General features: G+C 36.6%; 2 protein-coding genes and 1 pseudogene across 2 annotated transcripts; all 3 read left to right on the top strand.

Annotated features, from left to right (window-relative positions):
- Positions 1–1,071, top strand: LOC127171859 (trace amine-associated receptor 13c-like; annotated as a pseudogene).
- Positions 1,072–4,090: 3,019 nt separating this feature from the next.
- Positions 4,091–5,110, top strand: LOC127172385 (trace amine-associated receptor 13c-like). The gene has a single exon (XM_051121646.1). The coding sequence runs from the start codon at positions 4,091–4,093 to the stop codon at positions 5,108–5,110; it is 1,020 nt and encodes a 339-aa protein (XP_050977603.1).
- A 5,946-nt stretch (positions 5,111–11,056) lies between these two features.
- LOC127171887 (trace amine-associated receptor 13c-like) lies at positions 11,057–12,088 on the top strand. Its single transcript, XM_051120825.1, has one exon. It carries the CDS (start codon positions 11,105–11,107, stop codon positions 12,086–12,088), a length of 984 nt encoding a protein of 327 aa, XP_050976782.1. The 5' UTR covers positions 11,057–11,104.
- The last annotated feature ends 8,379 nt before the right edge of the window (positions 12,089–20,467 follow it).

Genomic DNA, 20,467 nt, shown 5'->3' on the forward strand with positions numbered 1-20,467 from the left:
ATGAAAGGACAGTAAGGAGAGCAGAACAAACTCCTAACAGGAGGAGACTTGCTCATGGCCTATGAGACAGAGGATCATGAGACTCAATACTGCTTTCCTGCTATCAACTCATCATGTATCAAGGGAAGACGCTTAAGATATGAATACAATATCATGTATGTTGTTTTATTATTACTGTCAATATGGACTGTGTTTCTGAACCTGCTGGTGATCATCTCCATCTCTCACTTCAAGAAGCTTCACACTCCAACAAACCTGCTCATTCTCTCTCTGGCTGTGGCCGACCTGTTTGTTGGACTTATTGTGATGCCTGTGGATGCCATAAATCTGATTGAGACATGTTGGTACTTTGGACACACGTTTTGTGGACTGTTTATAGTCATCCTCGGACTGCTTCTTTCTGTCTCTCTCGGCAATTTAATTTTAATTGCCATTGACCGTTATGTGGCTGTGTGTCATCCTTTACTATACCCTCACAAAATAACAATGACTAAAACTTTAATAAGCATCTGTCTCTGTTGGTTTTCCTGCTTGAGTAGCAATTTTGCATTTGTAGTTAGTAGCAGATATTTTGACATTTCACAAAGACAGGACATGTGCTATGGAGGGTGTTATTTAATAATTAATTTTTCTTTGAGGATTGTTGATCTGTTCATATCATTTCTTATTCCTTGCATCGTGATCATAGCTTTGTATCTGAGGATATTTTATGTTGTACATCAGCAAGTAAAAGTAATAAACTCTCTAGTGAAGAGTGACAAATCTGAAATGGAAGGTTCAGTGAAGAGGAAATCTGAGAGCAAAGCTGCTCTGACATTAGGAATCATTGTGACAGTTTATCTGCTTTGCTACATTCCGTTCTATATATTATATATAACAGGCACTACTACAGTAATCTCTTCTGCTGCTATGACATTTCTAGCATGGACTATGTATGCTAACTCAGGACTGAATCCTCTTATCTATGCTTTATTTTACCGCTGGTTTAAAATATCAGTTAAATACATCTTAACTCTTAAAATTTTGGAGCCATCATCCTCTCTTATGGACATATTTACAGATTATTCATGACTTTTTTGGAGGGGGTGTGGGGGAACAGTTCAAGCTAATGTACACTTCTTTTGTCTTAATTTGTAAACGGTACTAGATATCAGACGCCTAAGAACATTAACTGGAAAAAAAATGTTGCAATGTTTTTAAGATGTTTCATATTTAAATGAACATACTGATCTCATAATAACCCTGAAGGAAAATAGTGACTGATTATAAATTGGCATCACTTGAGGTGAGGTTTGAGAATTACTGCACATGAATCCTAACAGGCTTGTAATGCTTACAGAGGGCAGAGAATTGACATTTTTGTAACTTCACAACACTGTCTGTGGCCTGTTTGTGACCATCTGTTTATGTCAGCATTTATTTTGATCATTGCATCTGAGGAGCTATTGCATCACTGTGTGTGTGCATGTGTTTACAGTATTTCACACCTTTAATGAGCAGTTCAGTGGAGGATCATCTCTGCAGCAATAATACATGCAGAACATAAATCATAACAATTATAATTGGTCCTCAGAGTTGACACATCATTGATGTTTTCTGACATCAGTAAGAGTAAACAAACTGAACAAAGACATTTAACTGTACATAACAGACCAACCCACGGGACTACCTTGATAGAGGCCCACTCACACTGCCTTTTGCAGAGCCCATTGTGTCTTACAATAAATCATTTTTTTTTTTCAACATTATTCCTTTACAATTTTACTCAAGTACAAAAGTATTTGATTCTTAAGTATTGAAAGTAAAAATTGCAGACTGATGAATGTTTATTTTGTCATTTTAACTTATATCATTGCTCTTTTGTTGATTTTGATTGCTTCAGTTATCCTCATTTTTAAGTCACTTTGGATAAAAGCGTCTGCAAAATTACTAAATGTCATACACAGCACTGAATATATTGAAATATCAGTTTAGGCTACTTCATGTATGCAAGATATAAAAAAATATAGTATTTAAAAATTAAAGACAATAAAAACAAGATGTGTGTTAACAAACAATATACTATAAAAACTAGGGTTGGGGGAACAATAAATAAAATCGATGCATCGCAAAATAAAAAATAAAAATTCTTTCTTTCACTTCACATACTTCCTAAACTGTAGAACTCAAAAGGGCAAATCCTGAATACTGATTTCCATGCAATCACAATAAAGGCAGATAAAAGTAATGTACCAATATAGCAATCCTTTGTGTGCTATATGATGAGCTTTAGTTTCATAAGAGCAGTACAGATGTCTAACTGTGAATAGGTCACTATAGGTCACGTCCCTAGACCTTTAAAGCTGGCAGTTATTAACCCTGTCATTAAGAAAACACAACTAGATCCACGTAAAAATTACAGAAAAAAAAAAAAAAATGTACACGTTTCTTAATTATAACATTTGAATTTTAAATTAGTTAGGTGGGCAGTTTTTTACTGTGGCATCGAAGAAGTACTTAAAGTGTGCTTTAAGATGTATTTGAACCGTCAGCTTCACCCTCATGTAGCAGTCCAGAGCCTGTAGACTGCAGGGCCTGTAGAGCAGTAGTTTTTGTGTGAGTTTTTTGAAAAACTTGTGCCATGACTGCAAAAAGATAGGAAAAGTAAAGTATGGTATGCCGCAAGGTTCTGTTTGAGGCCCTCTGCTGTTTTCAATATGCATGCAGTGCTTTGGAAAAATTATTAGAAAACATGGAATTACTTACCATTGTTATGCTGATGATAGTCAGCTATATATTCAATAAAGATCAAATGAAATGTCTAAATGATCATACAGAATGTTTTTACATTTTTTCAAAATCATTTCATGTTACAAAAAACATTCTTCTTCCACCCTAGAAACATTTCCAAGCTAATGAACATGTTATTGGTTTCTGATACAGAAACACTAGTTCATGCATTTATGACCTCTAGACTAGATTATTGTAATGTACTATGGGTTTGTTAAGCGATGACTTAATGCGTCCAACGAACGCTGTTTCCGGGTCCAAACCCCAACTCGTTAGACTTGAGAATACTATCTCAGCAGCCATTTATGAGCACTGTTTTTTCATATTAAATGTTTAAGCTAAACGTTTTCAAATTCACAGTGTACACTATGTCTCCATGCTCACAGCTTCCCAAACACAAATAATTTTTATATTTATATTTATATTTTCATTGTATGGCTATCTGGGATTTACGGTATGGAGTTAAAAGGTAGGATTATAATTTTTTGTAGTATCATATCACATTGTGAATGTATAATTAGTACCGTTGGTTGTTTTCTTGTGCCATCTGATAGAGCGTTCAGACCCGCAAGTCACAGAAGAGGTGATGCTTGACGTCAGACTTAACAAGCAAATAGGTGGCTGTCATGCCTTCTCAAACAAGCTACAGTTATCCCAATATACAGCTGCTGGGTCAGAAAACAATCATAGAACTCCAGTTCTACACTGGCTACCTATTAAGTTTTGTATCAATTACAAAATATTGCTGCTCACTTGTAAGGCCCTAAATGGTTTAGCCCCTGTGTATTTAACAGAGCTTTTATCATGCTACAATCCATCACACTCTTTACAAGTTTACAAAACATCACCTGATAATGGATTACGCTTAACACAGAGACATGCATTTTGTATAAAACAATGTTTTATGAGCAGCGCTATACAAATAAATGTGAATTAACAACAAATAAGAGCAGAATGTTTATCTGTCAATGAATTGGGCTCTGCCCAATACTGACATTCTAGAATCGACTGAGAAAACCTGCCCCAGACCAAGAGTGTGACATTAGTTAATGTGACTTTGAACAATGACATTATCACTGATTTACATTCATGAGACTGAAAAATGGCTTGATCGAACTCTGCACTAGCTACTTTAACCTGCTCCTTGAGATAGGCCTCAGGGCTTAAAGCTATTTAACTGCCAAACTTGAAACTATTGCAAGAAAATAATGTCAGCATCATAGTGGGCGGTAGATGGGTTGGTCAGCCTGATCCAGACACTGTATAAATGAAAGGACAGAGTAAGGAGAGCAGAGCAAACTCCTAACAGGAGAAGACATTCATGGCCTATGAGACAGAGGATCATGAGACTCAATACTGCTTTCCTGCCATCAACTCATCATGCATCAAGGGAAAACGCTCCAGACATGAATACAATATCATGTATGTGTTATTATTGTTGTTGTCAATATGGACTGTGTTTCTGAACCTGCTGGTGATCATCTCCATCTCTCACTTCAAGAAGCTTCACACTCCAACCAACCTGATCATTCTGTCTCTGGCTGTTTCTGATATGCTTATTGGACTTATTGTGATGCCTGTGGATGCTATAAATCTGATTGAGACGTGTTGGTACTTTGGACGCACTTTTTGTGGACTGTTTGTTGTCATCATCGGACTGCTTCTTTCTGTGTCTCTCGGCAATTTAGTTTTAATTGCTATTGATCGTTATGTGGCTGTGTGTTACCCTTTAGTGTACCCACGCAAAATAACAATGACTAAAACTTTAACAAGCATCTGTATCTGTTGGTTTACTTGCTTCAGTGGCAATTTTGCCTTTGCAATAAACTACAGATTTTTCGACACCGCACAGACCGATGTGTGTTATGGAGGGTGCTATTTAAACGTTCCATATTCATTAAGGATCATGGATCTCTTCATATCTTTCCTAATTCCTTGCACCGTGATCATAGCTTTATACTTGAGGATATTTTATGTCGTACACCAGCAAGTAAAAGTTATAAACTCTCTGATGAAGAGTGGCAAATGTGAAATAGAGGATTCAGTGAGGAGGAAATCTGAGAGCAAAGCTGCGCTCACACTAGGAATCCTTGTGACAGTTTATCTGCTTTGCTATATTCCATTCTATATATTGTATATAACAGCTGTTACTACTGCTGAAGAAATCTCTTCTCCCACAATGACATTTCTTGCATGGACTTTGTATGCTAACGCAGGAGTGAATCCTCTTATCTATGCTTTATTTTACCGCTGGTTTAAAGTATCAGTTAAACACATCTTAACTCTTAAAATCTTTGAGCCATCATCCTCTTTTATGGACATTTTTGCTGATTGTTCATGACTTTTGTATAGGGGTGGGGATTTATTTTAGATGCATTTTTAGCGCTAAACCACAAACTAATGTACAGTAATGTCCAGTGAAAACACTGGATCTCAGATGTATAACTGCCAAAACAGGGGAAAAAGTAATAATTTAATATATTTTAAAGATAAAGATATATTTTAATGAGAACTACACTTATGCTGTTATGGCATAAATAACCAGTAATTACCAAGACATTTAACCATACATGAGAGATCAACCCACAGGTCTACCCCAACTGCCATTTGCTGAGCCCAGTGTATTTTACATAATTATTTCCCCTTTAAAACTGATATACTGAAAGCAGAAACAAGTGACCAGGCTCTAATAAGGTTTTAACTGACAACATATCCATAACTATTCTCTGCCAGCAGGAGGCACTTTTGGAGCGGTAGAAACAGGGATTTCCTTGTTAATGGCTGTATACAAAGTAGAGCTGTAATCGGGCCTTAAAAGTTAGGCCCGACAGAATTCGGCCCGAGCCCGACAAATACATTTTGATTGACAGCTTTTTAAAAGCCCGAATCCATTTACAGCCCGACATTATTCACTTTTGCCTTTTGTCAAGAATGAGTCATTTATACATGTTTTAACATAATTTATTCATGACTAACTTAGGCTATAGGCCACTTGGAAGTTGGAACAAAGAAATAAAATAAGTCTTCTGTAACATCGTTACATCTTAGCACTCTAAATAGGCCTAGGCTTACACTAGGCCAACGCGCCAATAAAAATGAGTTTTTCTTAACAAATTAAATTAAGATAAATTCTAAATTAAGATGGGTATTTGGCAATAACGAAATTAAGATAAAGGCTCCGCGGGATTTGCTTCACTACTTCTCTCCACAATCCGGCCTCAACGCGACTGAATAGCAGCTGAAATTTAATAAAAGAATAATGCCAACATTAGCCTATATACTCTGTCTACATTATGCATTTAAGACTCAATTAATATTTAGTTATAATTTGAAAAACCTCACCAAGATTAGGCTACATGTTTTTGTGGAGGAAATTTATTGAATCCACGGTAGATGGCTTCAGCGCGGTCCTGCGCTCACTGATGGTGCACCCTTTCACTGCTGCTGCTACTGGCCGGGATGCATAGTACTGATCTGGCTAATTTTGCAAGTTTTGTAAATTTTGCCAAAACGTAATCGCCAGAGGCAAGCCTCAACATCCATTTTCGCCTCATTCTCGCGCTAATCGAAACGCATCACATGACCGCTCATTTACCGCCGGAGCGCAAGCCCGTGCCCGGCCCGAGCCCGAGTAAAATGATATAAATTAAGCCCGAACCCGATGGGCAAAGATCTTCAGCTCTAATACAAAGCAGCACTGCACTCTTGAACGCAACTTTATCAGATAAAATGAAAATGCCATCAAAACTTTACTGAAGACAGTTTCCTTCAGAGATACATTCATATAAAACACCCTCACCGTGTTTTGATTTTGAAATGTGCAGTGCTTATGTTTATTTAACAACCACCACAAATAAATCAATGTATGGAAAACACTGGTAATGTATATTGAAATAACGGAAATGCATCTAAAAATCATATCACTGTTATTGAACAAAAATTATATAATGATATACTGATTAGGGCTGAGCGATAAATCGTTAACAGTAATTATCGTGCAATAGGGATGTGCGGTATACCGGTATTTTAAAAAATACCGGTATATATTTAATTTCAAACAGTTCAATACCATCATTTTGATCAATTCCGTATTTTATACACTGCTGTTCCGAAGTTCATGGGCAGTGCTTCCCAAATTGCTGCGAAACGGGTAAACGTGACAACAGAACAACGCGATGGATCATCAAACAGATGAAACTCCAACATGCTCGAAATTAGTAAATAAAGACAACAGTCAAAGTGAAATATCAACGAGCTAACCTTACTGCACCTGTATGCAAGCTTTGTTATAAATCATGTTCTACCACAACACATCAAATCTTGCGAAGCATTTGCCATTTGTCACTTGCTCATCCTGATAATTAACGCAAATTTAGAAATTTGTGGTTATATTTATGGAAATTTATGGAAATATATGGTTTTCCTGTTCCTGTCCTCGTTAAGTCCTTATTAGGTAATCACCCACACCTGTCCTTGTATCATTAGCATTCATTTATTAGTTGGTTTCAGTTCAGTGTTCTTTGTCCGATCACAAGGTTATGTTCGTGTGTGTCTTCCAGCCCTCCATGTGTGGATTTGCCTATTGTGGATATTATTAAAAGATTTGTCATTGCATTTCGTCTTTGAGCGCCTCCTTCTACACACGACTGTTACAGGTTTATATGACTTATTTCTTCCAGACGTGCACAGTCAGAATTGTTTAAAAAATTATCCTGGCTCTTCCAAGCTTTATAATGGTGCTGGATAGTGGCCATTATTTTGAAATTCAAAAAACAAACCCATATGCCTCCGGGGGGATAACACATGTCTTTTGAAGTGGATTGATGTTTTTTTGTAACAGAAAAATTAATATTTTTAAAATTATAAACTCAAATCACCGACTTCCGGCAATGACCGTATGCACGTTCGCGAGAGAGTCGAGTTCCTGGTCGGTCTATAGTGTAACGTTACTCCGGTTCAAACAAATAAGGCTGTGCAAAAAAAACTCAAGCTCTTCTTCTCTTATAGTGAAATCTGCGGACATTTTTTTAAACTTCTAGTTTTCTACTTTTAATTCGCTACCGGCTTTTAGTATTGCTTTATCCTTGTTCGTTTATTCTCACCTGAGATTAAACTATGAATGCGGCGTACGTCATATGCAAAGGTTGCATTAGATTTCAATATTGCCCGTTATTTTGATGGATAGAGTCGAAATAATTCCGTCCAGCATTTTAATTTTCATATTTTAATTATAATAACACATTTAATTGCTTTTATTTTTGTTTACATTTTCATTTTTAATCATGAAATTACAAGACAAACATATAGGTTTATGAATTTATTTATTTATTTATGAAAACAGATAAACAGAGACTGTGCGTCACTTTTCATGTTCAACACCACACCTTACAGTGACAGCACAGGACAATAAAACAACAAAATACACTAGGATTAGGTAGAAAAAAAAAAGATTTCTCAATTTTAATAGATTCTCATTTTTATGAACCAATATCGATACAAATCCCAATCGATCTTTTGGTCTATGCCGTTTTCAGTTGATGAATAAACAGTAGGCTACATAGTGTGCCTCACATCCAATAAATCGCAAGGCTAAGCTCTGTGCTTTACTTTTGATATGAAACAGTCTATTTCAAATTCTGTCCTTTCATTAGGAAACTCAAGCAATAAAATACCGTTTTGGCGTGATAGATTACAGCTTAAACTGGGTATTCACCTCTGCAAAATCAAACGCATGGCAAAAGATTCCTGTCAGTTTCGTTCTGGTCTGGATCCAGTGCTCTGAAATGAATAAGGAACCATACTGGAGCGCATTTGCCACTAGCTGGTCAGGGGTGGGAATTACAGTTACAAATTACAATAGATTACCCTCCGTGTGATTTGTCAAAGTGACAGAAGGACAGACGGACAGACGGTCAATGACGGAAAAAATTCAGTTAACGTGACCTCTGGTTATATGTCATAGATCGAGTCAGCGAAGAAGCCGGAACTCGACTCTCTCGCAAACGAGCATACGCCACTGCCGGAAGTCAGTGATGTAAGTGTATAATTTTTAAAATAGAAATATTTTTGTTACAAAAAACCCATGTATCCGCTTCAAAAGACATGTGTTAACCCTCTGGAGACATATGGGTTTGAGTTTTCAAACAATCAACAGTTTTGCTGTATTAATTTTAGTATCAATAATATGAAAGGAATGTTTATGCCGCGTTGCTGACCGCTAATATGAAGCAGCTGAGAGCGCGCAAGAGAGATTTACATTTAATGCTTTTTCTTTGGCTATCGGAGTCTGAAATCTGAAAACAATCTGAGAGAGAGAGGTAATACCTTGATTTTGAATACTCTGACTGTTAGAATAACACTTTACAGTAAAGCAAACTTTGTTAAAATTCATTAGATAGGCCTAAACTGACGTAACAGTATTACGGCACTTATTAATCTAGGTCAATGAACTAATCCATGCTTAGTATGTTGACATTACTTACTAAATTGTTTTCAATTCACTTATCTTTTGAGGCTGGTTATTTGTTACCTATGGTATCAATTTACAGTAGTATTGATACCGTAGTATCACATTTTGGTATCTTACCGAAGCCAAAATTATGGTATCGAGCCATCCCTATTGCGCGATATACATTTCTTTGATAAACATTAACAAGGGTTCGATAAACATATAATGTTTATTCGGCAAAAGTGGAACGAAAGACCAGAGGTCGCCTGTGCATTTCACATTACACAGACTGTTGCACCACACCCTGGACTATGTTCCCCATCATCCATTGCGCTGATTACTTGCACACACCTGTATCCAATCAGACGCTCTGTTACAGAAAATTTCTATTAAAAATACCGTCAGATATCTGAATAGTTTGTTATGGCCAAAAACGCGCAGACATGTTGCTCCAGTGATCGTGGACCTTGTTTAAGTCTAAAAAGTATTCGGGTTGTGTCCATACCTGTACAATGTTCATCGGGAAAGCTGCTGGATCCTTTTTTCTGCGCAATGGATGATGGGAAACGTAGTCCAGGGTGTGGTGCAACAGTCTGTGTAATGTGAAATGCACAGGCGACCTCTGGTGGCGGGCAGACCGGACAGGATTCATGACACATACTAGAGCGAATGCGAATGACTTATTTTGATAATGAACATAAATCTGCTGTACATCTGCATCCTAACTCAAGCTACTATCAAATGTGTATTTCAAAAAATGTTATATTTTTATTAATATTATCAGGCAACAGAAACCTGTTTCTTGATCTGAATCAACATTACTCATTAGAACATGTAGAACTGAGAAACTATTTATTTCTATTAAGATATTTATTTTAAAGAGAAACTGTAAAGGAAAAAGTGTAAAGAATTGTAAGAGTTTAAGTGTAAGAATTAAAAAAAAGAAAAGTGTTTGTAATGTTCTGCATGTCAAAAATCTGCATTTAAACTTGAAAGAAATAATGTTATATTGATGTTGAATTACTGTCTAGTCCTAGTAAAATTAACACACAGTTGGGTGAAAATCGGATGTGTATCTGTATACTGAATTCATGCAGTCAATCTTAAAAGGTATAGCAGTCTAATATTACTGCTGCTGCCTGTGTCATTAATGTTAAATCAAAGAAATCACTTACGGTCCTGTAGTAAATCACTTTTGTGTCTTTAATTTAAAAAAATAATTTCATATTTCATTCACAACGTGTAGACTATGCAGTGTTGTGGTTATACACTTACTATATATTTCTTTAGTATTTGTTACTACATGTTAAAGCTGAAAAACTGCTGACCAGCTTCCTAAAATCGGTTATCTTCATTATTTAAACTAATTTTCAGTTGAACAAACAACACTTTCTGAGAAAAGTCAACAAATTCAGCCTGCCACTTTGGGACTAGGATAGACTACATGCCTTACAGGGCACCTTCAGTGTGTGAGCTGAATATTTTTGCTATGTACAGTACAAGAAAGGGGGCCCCTCAGATGAGCTTTAGGAGCCACTCAAAGAAAGGGTGCTCTACAGCTGCTGATTACTGATTAAAGCAATAACCATCAGACCTGTGTTAAATTCAGTTCCAACCGATAATACATGAAATAACAGTGAAGTAATGACAATACAAAAACAAACACTTACTATACTACTAACACTTACTGTACATTTGAACAGTGTAAGATATTCCTAATCTGGATTGAAGAAATGAATTGCATCACAAAGCTAATGTTAAAAAAAAAAAAAAAAAAGTTACATCAGAGTGGGTGGTAGTTAGGTTGGCCAGTCTGATCCAGACACTGTTTAAATAAAAGGAAAGTAGGGAGAGCAGAACAAACACATTACAGGAGGAGACTCACTCATGGCTAATGATACAGAGGATCATGAAACACAATACTGCTTTCCTACCATTAACTCATCATGCATGAAGGGAAACCACTCCAGTTTTGAATATAATGTCATCTATACGTTTGTATCATTGCTGTCAGCATGGACTGTGTTTCTGAACCTGCTGGTGATCATCTCCATCTCTCACTTCAAGAAGCTTCACACGCCAACCAACTTGCTCATCCTCTCTCTGGCTGTGGCTGACATGCTTATTGGATTTGTGATGCCCATAGAGGCCACCAGGCTAATTCAGATGTGTTGGCACTTTGGAGGCACTTTCTGTTTACACTATTTAACATTTCTTACAGTGCTTTTCTCAGCATCTCTTAGTAATTTAGTTTTAATTGCTGTTGATCGTTTTGTGGCTGTGTGTCAACCATTACAGTACCCACAGAAAATAACAATGACTAAAACATTAATAAGCATCTGTCTGGGCTGGGTTTGCTCCTCAACTTATAACACTGCCTTTGTAATTAATAACAGAAATTTGGACACTTCAGAAAGAACAGATGCTATGATAAGTTTTGCCTGGAGAATTACCGATTTATTTTTGGCTTTCATTTTTCCTTGTATCATGATCATAACTTTATATATGAGGATTTTCTTTGTAGTACATCAGCAAGTAAAAGTTATTAACTCACTGATGAAGAGTGGGAAATGTGTAATGGAAGGTTCAGTGAGGAGGAAATCTGAGAGCAAAGCTGCTCTGACATTAGGAATCATTGTGACTGTTTATCTGCTTTGCTACATTCCTTATTATATCTGTTCTATATCGGTAATCTCTTCCACGACCAAAAATATTTTGGCATGGGTCATGTATACTAACTCAGGCCTGAATCCTCTTATCTATGCTTTATTTTACCCTTGGTTTAGAAAGACAGTTAAACACATCTTCACTCTGAAAATATGTCAGCCTGCATCCTCTCTGGTCAATATTTTTACAGAATATCAGTTGTAATTAAACTGGTAAAGATGTAACTCTTTAAGGTAGATGTGATAATCTTTTAATATGTTTGCCATTTAAATCTCAAACTCGGTTCAAATGTTCAAATGCAGATACTGCCAGAATTTAACAGTAAACATCTTTGTACACACAGAAATTAAGTGACAAAATGTTCATGAATTGTATTGCAGTAGCTCATTAACAATGTAAATTCTAAGTCTACTGTAAAAAATGATACAGGTAGATAAAAGCATGTTATGCTTAATTGTTTTTTTTTTTTTTTATCAGTTATGTTGCATTGGTGTTGCAGTGGCAAAAAGGGGACAGACATTTAGAGCCACAGAATTTGTAAGGATGAAATGTATCATCATGGTGGTTCATAAAGTGAATGATTAAAGTGGCTCATAACTAGGGCTGGGCGATATCGGCAAAAAAAAATATATCACAATCATTTTTTTCATATCAGTCGATATTGATAATTATCACGATAAATGTCAAATCGTTATTTCTTTCAAGTCTAAAGTCAGATTTTTGCTCCAAAGTGAAAGTTGTAGAAACCAGACTATTAATTTTCCTTAACAAAATAAATATCTAAATAGTAAAATAAGTTTCTGCATGTTCTAATGAGATATATTGTTTCAAATCAAACAGGTTTGGTTTGCCTGATAATAATAATAATAATAATAATAATAATAATAATAATCACTTTTTGATTTGGTAGTAGCTTGAGGATGCAGAGGTAAATTTGTGTTCATTATCAATCAGTAACATCTGTAAAAACTGTAGCAACCTCAGTTTTATATGGTTAAATTTATTCTGACCCATTTTTTTTTTTTTTTTTAATTAAGCATTGGTCTCCCATTGTAGCAAGCATGATCGATGATGTAATCGAACCTCAATGCCACTGGATCTCACAGCGCTGTTTAGTGCTCGCGTGATTGAACTGTTCACATATCACGTCTTTTGCGTGCTCAAGTTCATTATTTCAAATGTAGGCGTGTGGCAGCTCATAACAGAAGTGACGTGGGGATGGGCTCAGTTTTTCCAGGTGCATCCGCGCCACATCTACATAATAAATGCATCTTCTCTAGTGAGTTCACGCAGCGTGGCAGTTTAAACTTTGGTCCGAGCGGATAAATGGTCCGTGTGGCGCAATTCAAATGAGACACGCTTTTTCATTCCGTTTTTGGCACATAAAAATTATATCGAACATTTATCGAACTCTTCATATGGTTTTATAATTATCGATATCAAATTATCGCAATAAATACCAGAAATTACTGTGATAAATTTTTAAGCCCATATCACCCATCCCTAGTCTACACCGGATGAGAGCGTTGCGACAAAAGACAATAGAACCAGAGATTGTCTTACTATAGGGAGATGAGAGGGTCTGTATTACTTACTATTGAGAAAGATTAATTATTAGGGGCATGTGATCTAAGTTAGCCTAATGGCTAACTTGGATCATGTGCCCCTAATAATTAATCACATTACAGCACTGACATCGCTGAATTTCAGTAAGAGTTGTGCGACACTCAATCACTGTTTATGGATACCATAGGAATGAATGAGAAGTGCCGTAAACAGAATCCCACCTGTCGCAAAAAGTCAGGGACTTCTCTCGTAAAACAGCATTTTTTTTTTTTTGTGGTAAGCTCTAAAAATAGTTCAATACAACAGTATTGTTTAGTGTAAAACATGTTTAAGATTAGCAGATAGGCTGTTGATTCATTAAATAAGCCGTTTCCTCCAAAAAGCTGTTTATTCAGCATAGTACAGCCTCTCCTCCATTGACATCCATTAAAAATAAAAAAAATGACTCTGGTCTCCTTTCCCACGTACAGCCAGACCGGAAGTGTTAGCTTCAGCAGTTAGGCTTTTTCTGCTAATGGTTGCAGGCTTGCCTTCTAGTGGCTTTGATAGAACCCATTATAATCAGGGCTTTATTATTTCCACGATGCGGAAAACATGGACAGAATCATGGAATCCAGTCATAAAAACAGAATTTACTGTATAACAACGAAATGTCATTTAATTTGTCAAACTTTGGATGAATAAATCAAAAGTAGGTCATTACACTTAAATTAAACCGCTATATGAACTAGTATATGTAAATATTAAGCTGCAAAAATACCATTAATACCATCCTGTCTCTTTATGAATGACACAGACGTGCGGGTTTTGTTTATTACACACATGCTGAACTGTGCATGACACTCGCAGTGTTTTCTGCATCTGCCGTCTTGCTAAATGAGGACATAAATACATGAACAATAGTTAGTGTCTGCTTTATTACAAATTATTTATATTTAAAAATACAAAAAAAAGTTAAAAAGTGTTCTCACGTTTAATGATGTGATGTTGTAACGCTGCTAGTGCATTTATGGTAGTTTGAAGGCAGACCGACAGCTGCGCATGTGCATAACGTGCATCTGTACGTTCTCTAAAGATGAAGAGATGACTCGCTCTACCGACATGTGTCTCTATTTTATTTATTTCCTTTCTGTTTGTGACCTGAGTTGGATGCATGCTTGTGTACATTTTTCTTCGCTTGATCCCCATTTATGTGGATGAATGTGACAACGCTTGAGGCGTTTTATTAAACTCTGGGACAATATGCCATCTTCTTGTCTCCCATGCATTATTAGCACCACACAGTTTTTCTATCTGGACTGTTGAACATTTCTTCTCAGTGTCACAATGTATTGTAGTAATGTTGTCTCTGGTCGTTTAGTCTGTGCACAGCAAAAATTGTAGAGTTGAAATTTCGGTGTTATATCTTTTCAAGTGTAACGTGGGCTTTGGGTTTTCTTTCATGTTCATGTCTTTTATTTTGAAGTTTAGCCATGTTCCTTGTCTAGTCTTGCTTCCCTTGCCCTCTTGTATTCCTGCTAATGGTTCCCTAGTTCAGTGTGTCATGTTCTCATTGGTTGTTCAAGTCATGTGTCTTTGCTCATTGGTTGGTTTGTGTCTTGTGACTCTCATTGTTTGGTATAAGTAGCCCTCATGTAGCCATTGTTCCTGTTTGTGTATTGAAGTGTGTACCTGTTGTTGGTGAGTTTGAGATCTGTTCTTGTTCCTGTTTCATGTCAAGTCTGTTTTCAAGTCAAGTCACGTTCATGTTTGGATTATGTTTGCATTTTGGATGTTCACGTTTGGATTATAATAAACTGCACTTGGATTCATCCACATCTCGCCTTAAGTGGACTATTCATTACACTGAGTTGAATGAATTAGGATAGCACAGCGTAGCCACGATTTACTAAAAGGAGGAAACAAATTCTTATAAGTAACGTTATACTTCGTGGTATCTTCTCACAGTTCATACATTTATGTTAACACGATACATCAATTGTTACATATATTTAATGTATAATGTTGGATATATAGGCCTGTGTAAATCGTGGCCATGTCCTTCTACATTCCCTCGTTTTGACTTAAACAAGGGGTCAAATTAACACAACGTAGCCTTGACTTAATGTGATGCTTAACTTAAAATGATGCAACAAATTATTAAATATATATATATATATATATATATATATATATATATATATATATAAATATTAAAGGACGTCACAGTTTTCTGTCAAGGTGCTGGTCACATTGGCTCTGCGATGTGATTATTGCATCAGCACATTGTGATTTAATGCTGAAACAATGTCCTGCATGGCCATTCTTCATATACACTGATTTGATTTGTCTTTGCATGTCTCAGTTAAGATGCTGGTCCAGGTAGTATGGCAAACAACAGAAGTATGTGAAGCTGGATTGTATTGAAGTGCAGTTTGACTTTCTACAGTTTCATCTAAAAGGTTTGTTTTATTTCATGTGATTAAAATGATTAAAAATGTGATAAAAGATTATCTAATGTATCTTGCTAATATCAGAATGACTTAAAAAGCATATTCAGTTTTATCCTCATCTTTTTCAGTCATCGAGAGATTTTGATTCCCACCAGATGCAAAAGTTATATACAAGGATGCAACGGGTACCGAGGTTGATGCTGAAATATTCAGTGACCTCATTGGTCAAGGCAATGTGGTGCTGAAAGTTTTCACAAATGATGGTGAGTTTTATTGAATTTGAAAGAGGTATTAAAGTATTAGCAAGCACTAACAATATGATAAATAAGCAAGTTTGTGTTTCCGATACTTGTGCTGGTCTACAAAATATTTGTAATATATTTTTATAATATGTTATTATCTGATTCTTTAGAATTTTCTTCTGAGATGTCTGATTCAAGCAGTGGCTCAAGTGCATCAACTGTAATCATAGATGAGGTCCCTAACAAGAGACAAAGAACTGAGGAAGCATATTCACTATCTGCTATCTGCTTGAGTCTCTTGAGGAGAGTTCAGCCATAATGAAAATGATGTCATTTATTACTCACCCTTGTGTTATTCCATATCCAGAAGATTTTTATTCAACTTGAGAACACAAATGAAGATATTTGTAATAAAATCTGAGAGTTTTCTGTACCTCCATTAACAAACTAAGCAGCTAAGTCCAGAAAGTTAGTAAAGGCATAAAGTAATCCATGTGACTCCAGTTGTTTAATCTCAATTTAATGAAGCGAATTGAGCGCTATTCGCACAAAATATTACTGTCCAATGTGTGTTCACGAGAGCACCTCAACATGTGTTATATTGTTGTGAGAGTTGTTTACATGAATGTTTATTGGAGATTAATATTTTGTAAATATAGTGTTACATTATGGTAAACTATGTTTTTTGTGCAAACAAAGCACTCATGTCACTTCCTAAAATGTAGGTTAAACAACTGGAGTCACATTAGTTGTTTTAATTATGTCTTTACGAAATTTCTGGACTTTGAAAGTGGTAGTTACTTTGGTTGTCAACTAAAAGCTCTCAGATTTCATTAAAATAACTAACCCTTTAAGTGCCCGTTTGTTGCTGCTGCACGCTTAAAGTTTGAGCTCCGTCAGGTCTTATTGTCTGTTTTTCAATCTAAAATCAATTTTATACACCATCATTTTCATTTTTATAACATGCGAATATACCCCTGTATTTTACAACTAAAACAACCGGATTGCCTTATCACTAGTTTTGTTTTGATTTCCTGAGTCCGCAACCTTTAGCCCGTTAGCAGCACCAGTGTGGTTGCCGCTAATCTTGCTTGCATTGTTTACACACTATTTACACACATTACCGTTGTTTACTCACTGTTACTTGCTTTAATGGCGAATTTGTGTATACCTTTAAGTGCAGGTGAGGACACGTTCGACTCAGTGCAGCTCCAGCTGGAGGCCATGGAGAAGCAGATTCATGAGTTGTTGGAGAGGCAGGCGGGCTGGGAGTGCGGAGAGCCGCTCTGGAATCCTCCCGGGTAAGTATACAGCGTGTTACTAACACTCCCACCACCTCTACTCCATATGCTTCTCTGCACAGGTCCCGTGCACCCACGACACAATCTCTCCAGGTGTCCTTCAGACCACGGACCCTGGGTGCAGCAGGGGCGGAAGACCCAAGCTAGGCCCTGGGCGAGGACTTCGCCCCCTCCGGTCTTCGAGATCTCCACCCAGAACCGCTTCGCTCCCCTCTGCGAGACGGAACACGATGCTGTGATTGTCAGAGACTTCATTGTCTGGTGCGTTCGTGCTACCTTAGCTAAAGGTAAAGTGCACACTCACTGTTTTCCTGGTGCTCACGTTCTCAATGTTTCTGCGCAGGTCGGTCAGTCCGATCATCCTGCACACGGGGGTGAACGACATCAAGCTACAGCAGACAGAGACCCTGAAGAGGGACTTCAGGAACCTGATCGAGACAATTCGCAGTACGTCACCTGTGACGAGGATCATTGTGTCAGGACCACTTCCCACTTATCGACGTGGGCACGAAAGGTTCAGTAGACTTTTTGCTCTAAATGAATGGTTGGCACGTTTCTGTAAAGAACAGAAACTGCTCTTTGTTAATAATTGAAATCTTTTCTGGGAACGTCCTAGGCTTTTCTGTGCTGATGGCCTGCACCCCAGCAGAGTCGGAGCGGAACTCCTGTCGGACAACATCTCCAGGATGCTACACTCCATTTGACTAGTAAGCGAATTCTCAAATGGCTGCTCTGATGGCTTTTATTCTGAGTACTTGCACTGTCCATGTCTATAAAGAGTGTGTCTGTTCCTCAAATAGTGAGGTCAAAACATAAATTTAGGATCTAGAAAAAATCTGAACACAAACCATTTTTAAAGCTTGCACTCCTAAACATTAGATCACTTGCACCCAAAGCAGTTATTGTGAATGAAATTATCACAGATAATAGTTTTGATGTACTCTGCTTGACTGAAACCTGGCTAAAACCTAATGATTATATTGGTCTAAATGAGTCTACACCAAGCTACTATTATAAGCATCAGCCCCATCAGAGTGGTCATGGCAGTGGTGTTGCAACAATATATAGTAATATTCTCAATGTAACTCAGAAAGCATGATACAGGTTTAATTCATTTGAAATACTTCTGCTTAATGTTACTCTGTCAGATATGCAAAAAAATCTCTCGTATCTCTTGTTTAAGCTACTGTGTATAGTCCACCAGGGCTGTATACAGATTTTCTAAAAGAATTTGCAGAATTTCAGAACTATTGGTTATCTAATAATATACAGGATCTAGACAAAAAGACTAGCAACATGGGCACTATCTTCTCCAGTATGTTAGAAGCTGTTGCCCCCCATCAAATTGAAAAATGCTAGAGAAAAACATACTGCACCATGGTACAACAGTGTTACCCATTCTCTCAAGAAAGAAACTCATAATCTTGAGTGCAAATAGAGAAGAACTAACTTGGAAGTTTTTAGAATTGCATGGAAAAACAGTATGTCCAGATATAGACAGGCTTTAAAAGCCAGGGCTGAGTATATCCGTAAACTCATAGAAAATAACCAAATCAATCCAAGGTTTTTATTTAGCACAGTGGCTTGATTAACAAATAACCAGATATTATAAATAACTAAATATTCCCTTACAGTTTAATAGTAATGAATTTCTTCACTGAAAAAATGGATAACATCAGAAATACAATAACCAATGTAGATTCTGCTGCGTCTAATATGTCAACTACTTTTGTCACACCCAAAAAAAAAAAAAATGTTGTGCTTTACCGCTATAGGACAGGAAGAGCTAAATAAACTCATCACTGTGTCTAAACCAACAACATGGCTATTAGATCCCGTACCCACTAAATTACTGAAAGAATTGTTTGCATTGTTATAACATGCAAATATGCAGAAGAACCACTTCTCAATATTAACGCATCGTTATCTGCAAATTACAGACCCATTTCTAATCTTCTGTTTTATGTCTGAAATTTTAGTTTTAAATTATATTTAATTTTAAATTATATCTATGAAGAATTTCAGTCAGGTTTCAGGCCCCATCATAGCACAGAAACCACACTTGTTAAAATCACTAATGACTTGCTTTTTGCTTCAGACCAAGGCTGCATCTCATTGCTAGTTTTACTTGATCTTAGTGCTGCATTCGACACTATAGATCATGACATACTAATAGATCAACTACAAAACTATGCGGGTATCCAAAGGCAGGCTTTAAGATGTTTTAAATCCTACCTGTCCGATCGCTGTCACTTTGTTTATTTAAATGGAGAGTCATCTCAGTTATCACCAGTAAAGTATAGAGTGCCACAAGGATCTGTCCTAGGTCCTCTGCTATTTTCAATATACATGCTGCCCCTTGGTAATATTATTAATGTTATCATCGGATGCCCATTTTCCACAAATTGATATGATTCTTTAGGGTCTTAATGAAAAGTCTGTAATATACTTTGGTTAAAAATTCTCAATGGTAGTGTAAAACAACACCCTTTTTACCTTGCCAAAATCGACTCATTCTGGTTGAGGCTGCTTTAAATGCAAATGAGCTGTGCTCGCCCCACCCCTCTCTTCTCGCCGTGATGTGACGAGTCTGTTTACTTTAGCCGCATTTAGCCGCTAAACTTGCTAACTATCACATTATTAGTAAAGTCGATCGCAAAGATTCATAAAAAAAGACCCTTATACTCACTTCTGGAGTAAGTGAAGCTGGATCACAAGTGATTTGCGCGAACACAGACACATATATGTAGATCGGGAGGCGCATTCCCTTCACAAACAAACGTAATCTACTGCATCTTCAGCAGCTCAGATGTCGGGAGTAAATGACGAGCACTTTGTTCATTATTACATCCAGCAACACAACACCTCAATCGCTCAATCAGAGATATTCTTGTCTAATTTACATCACTGCTCTGGCATTGAAACAAAGTCTTATTTTTTATGTATTTTTTTTTTATTTTTCTTTTTTTTGTTTTTTTTTAGTTTTTGTAGTATTTTTTTAAGTTCAAATTTTTTTTATTTTTTAATTCTTTTATGTGTATT

The sequence above is a fragment of the Labeo rohita genome, chromosome 10 (genome assembly GCF_022985175.1).
Source record: "Labeo rohita strain BAU-BD-2019 chromosome 10, IGBB_LRoh.1.0, whole genome shotgun sequence".
In the NCBI taxonomy this organism is placed as follows: Eukaryota; Metazoa; Chordata; class Actinopteri; order Cypriniformes; family Cyprinidae; genus Labeo; species Labeo rohita.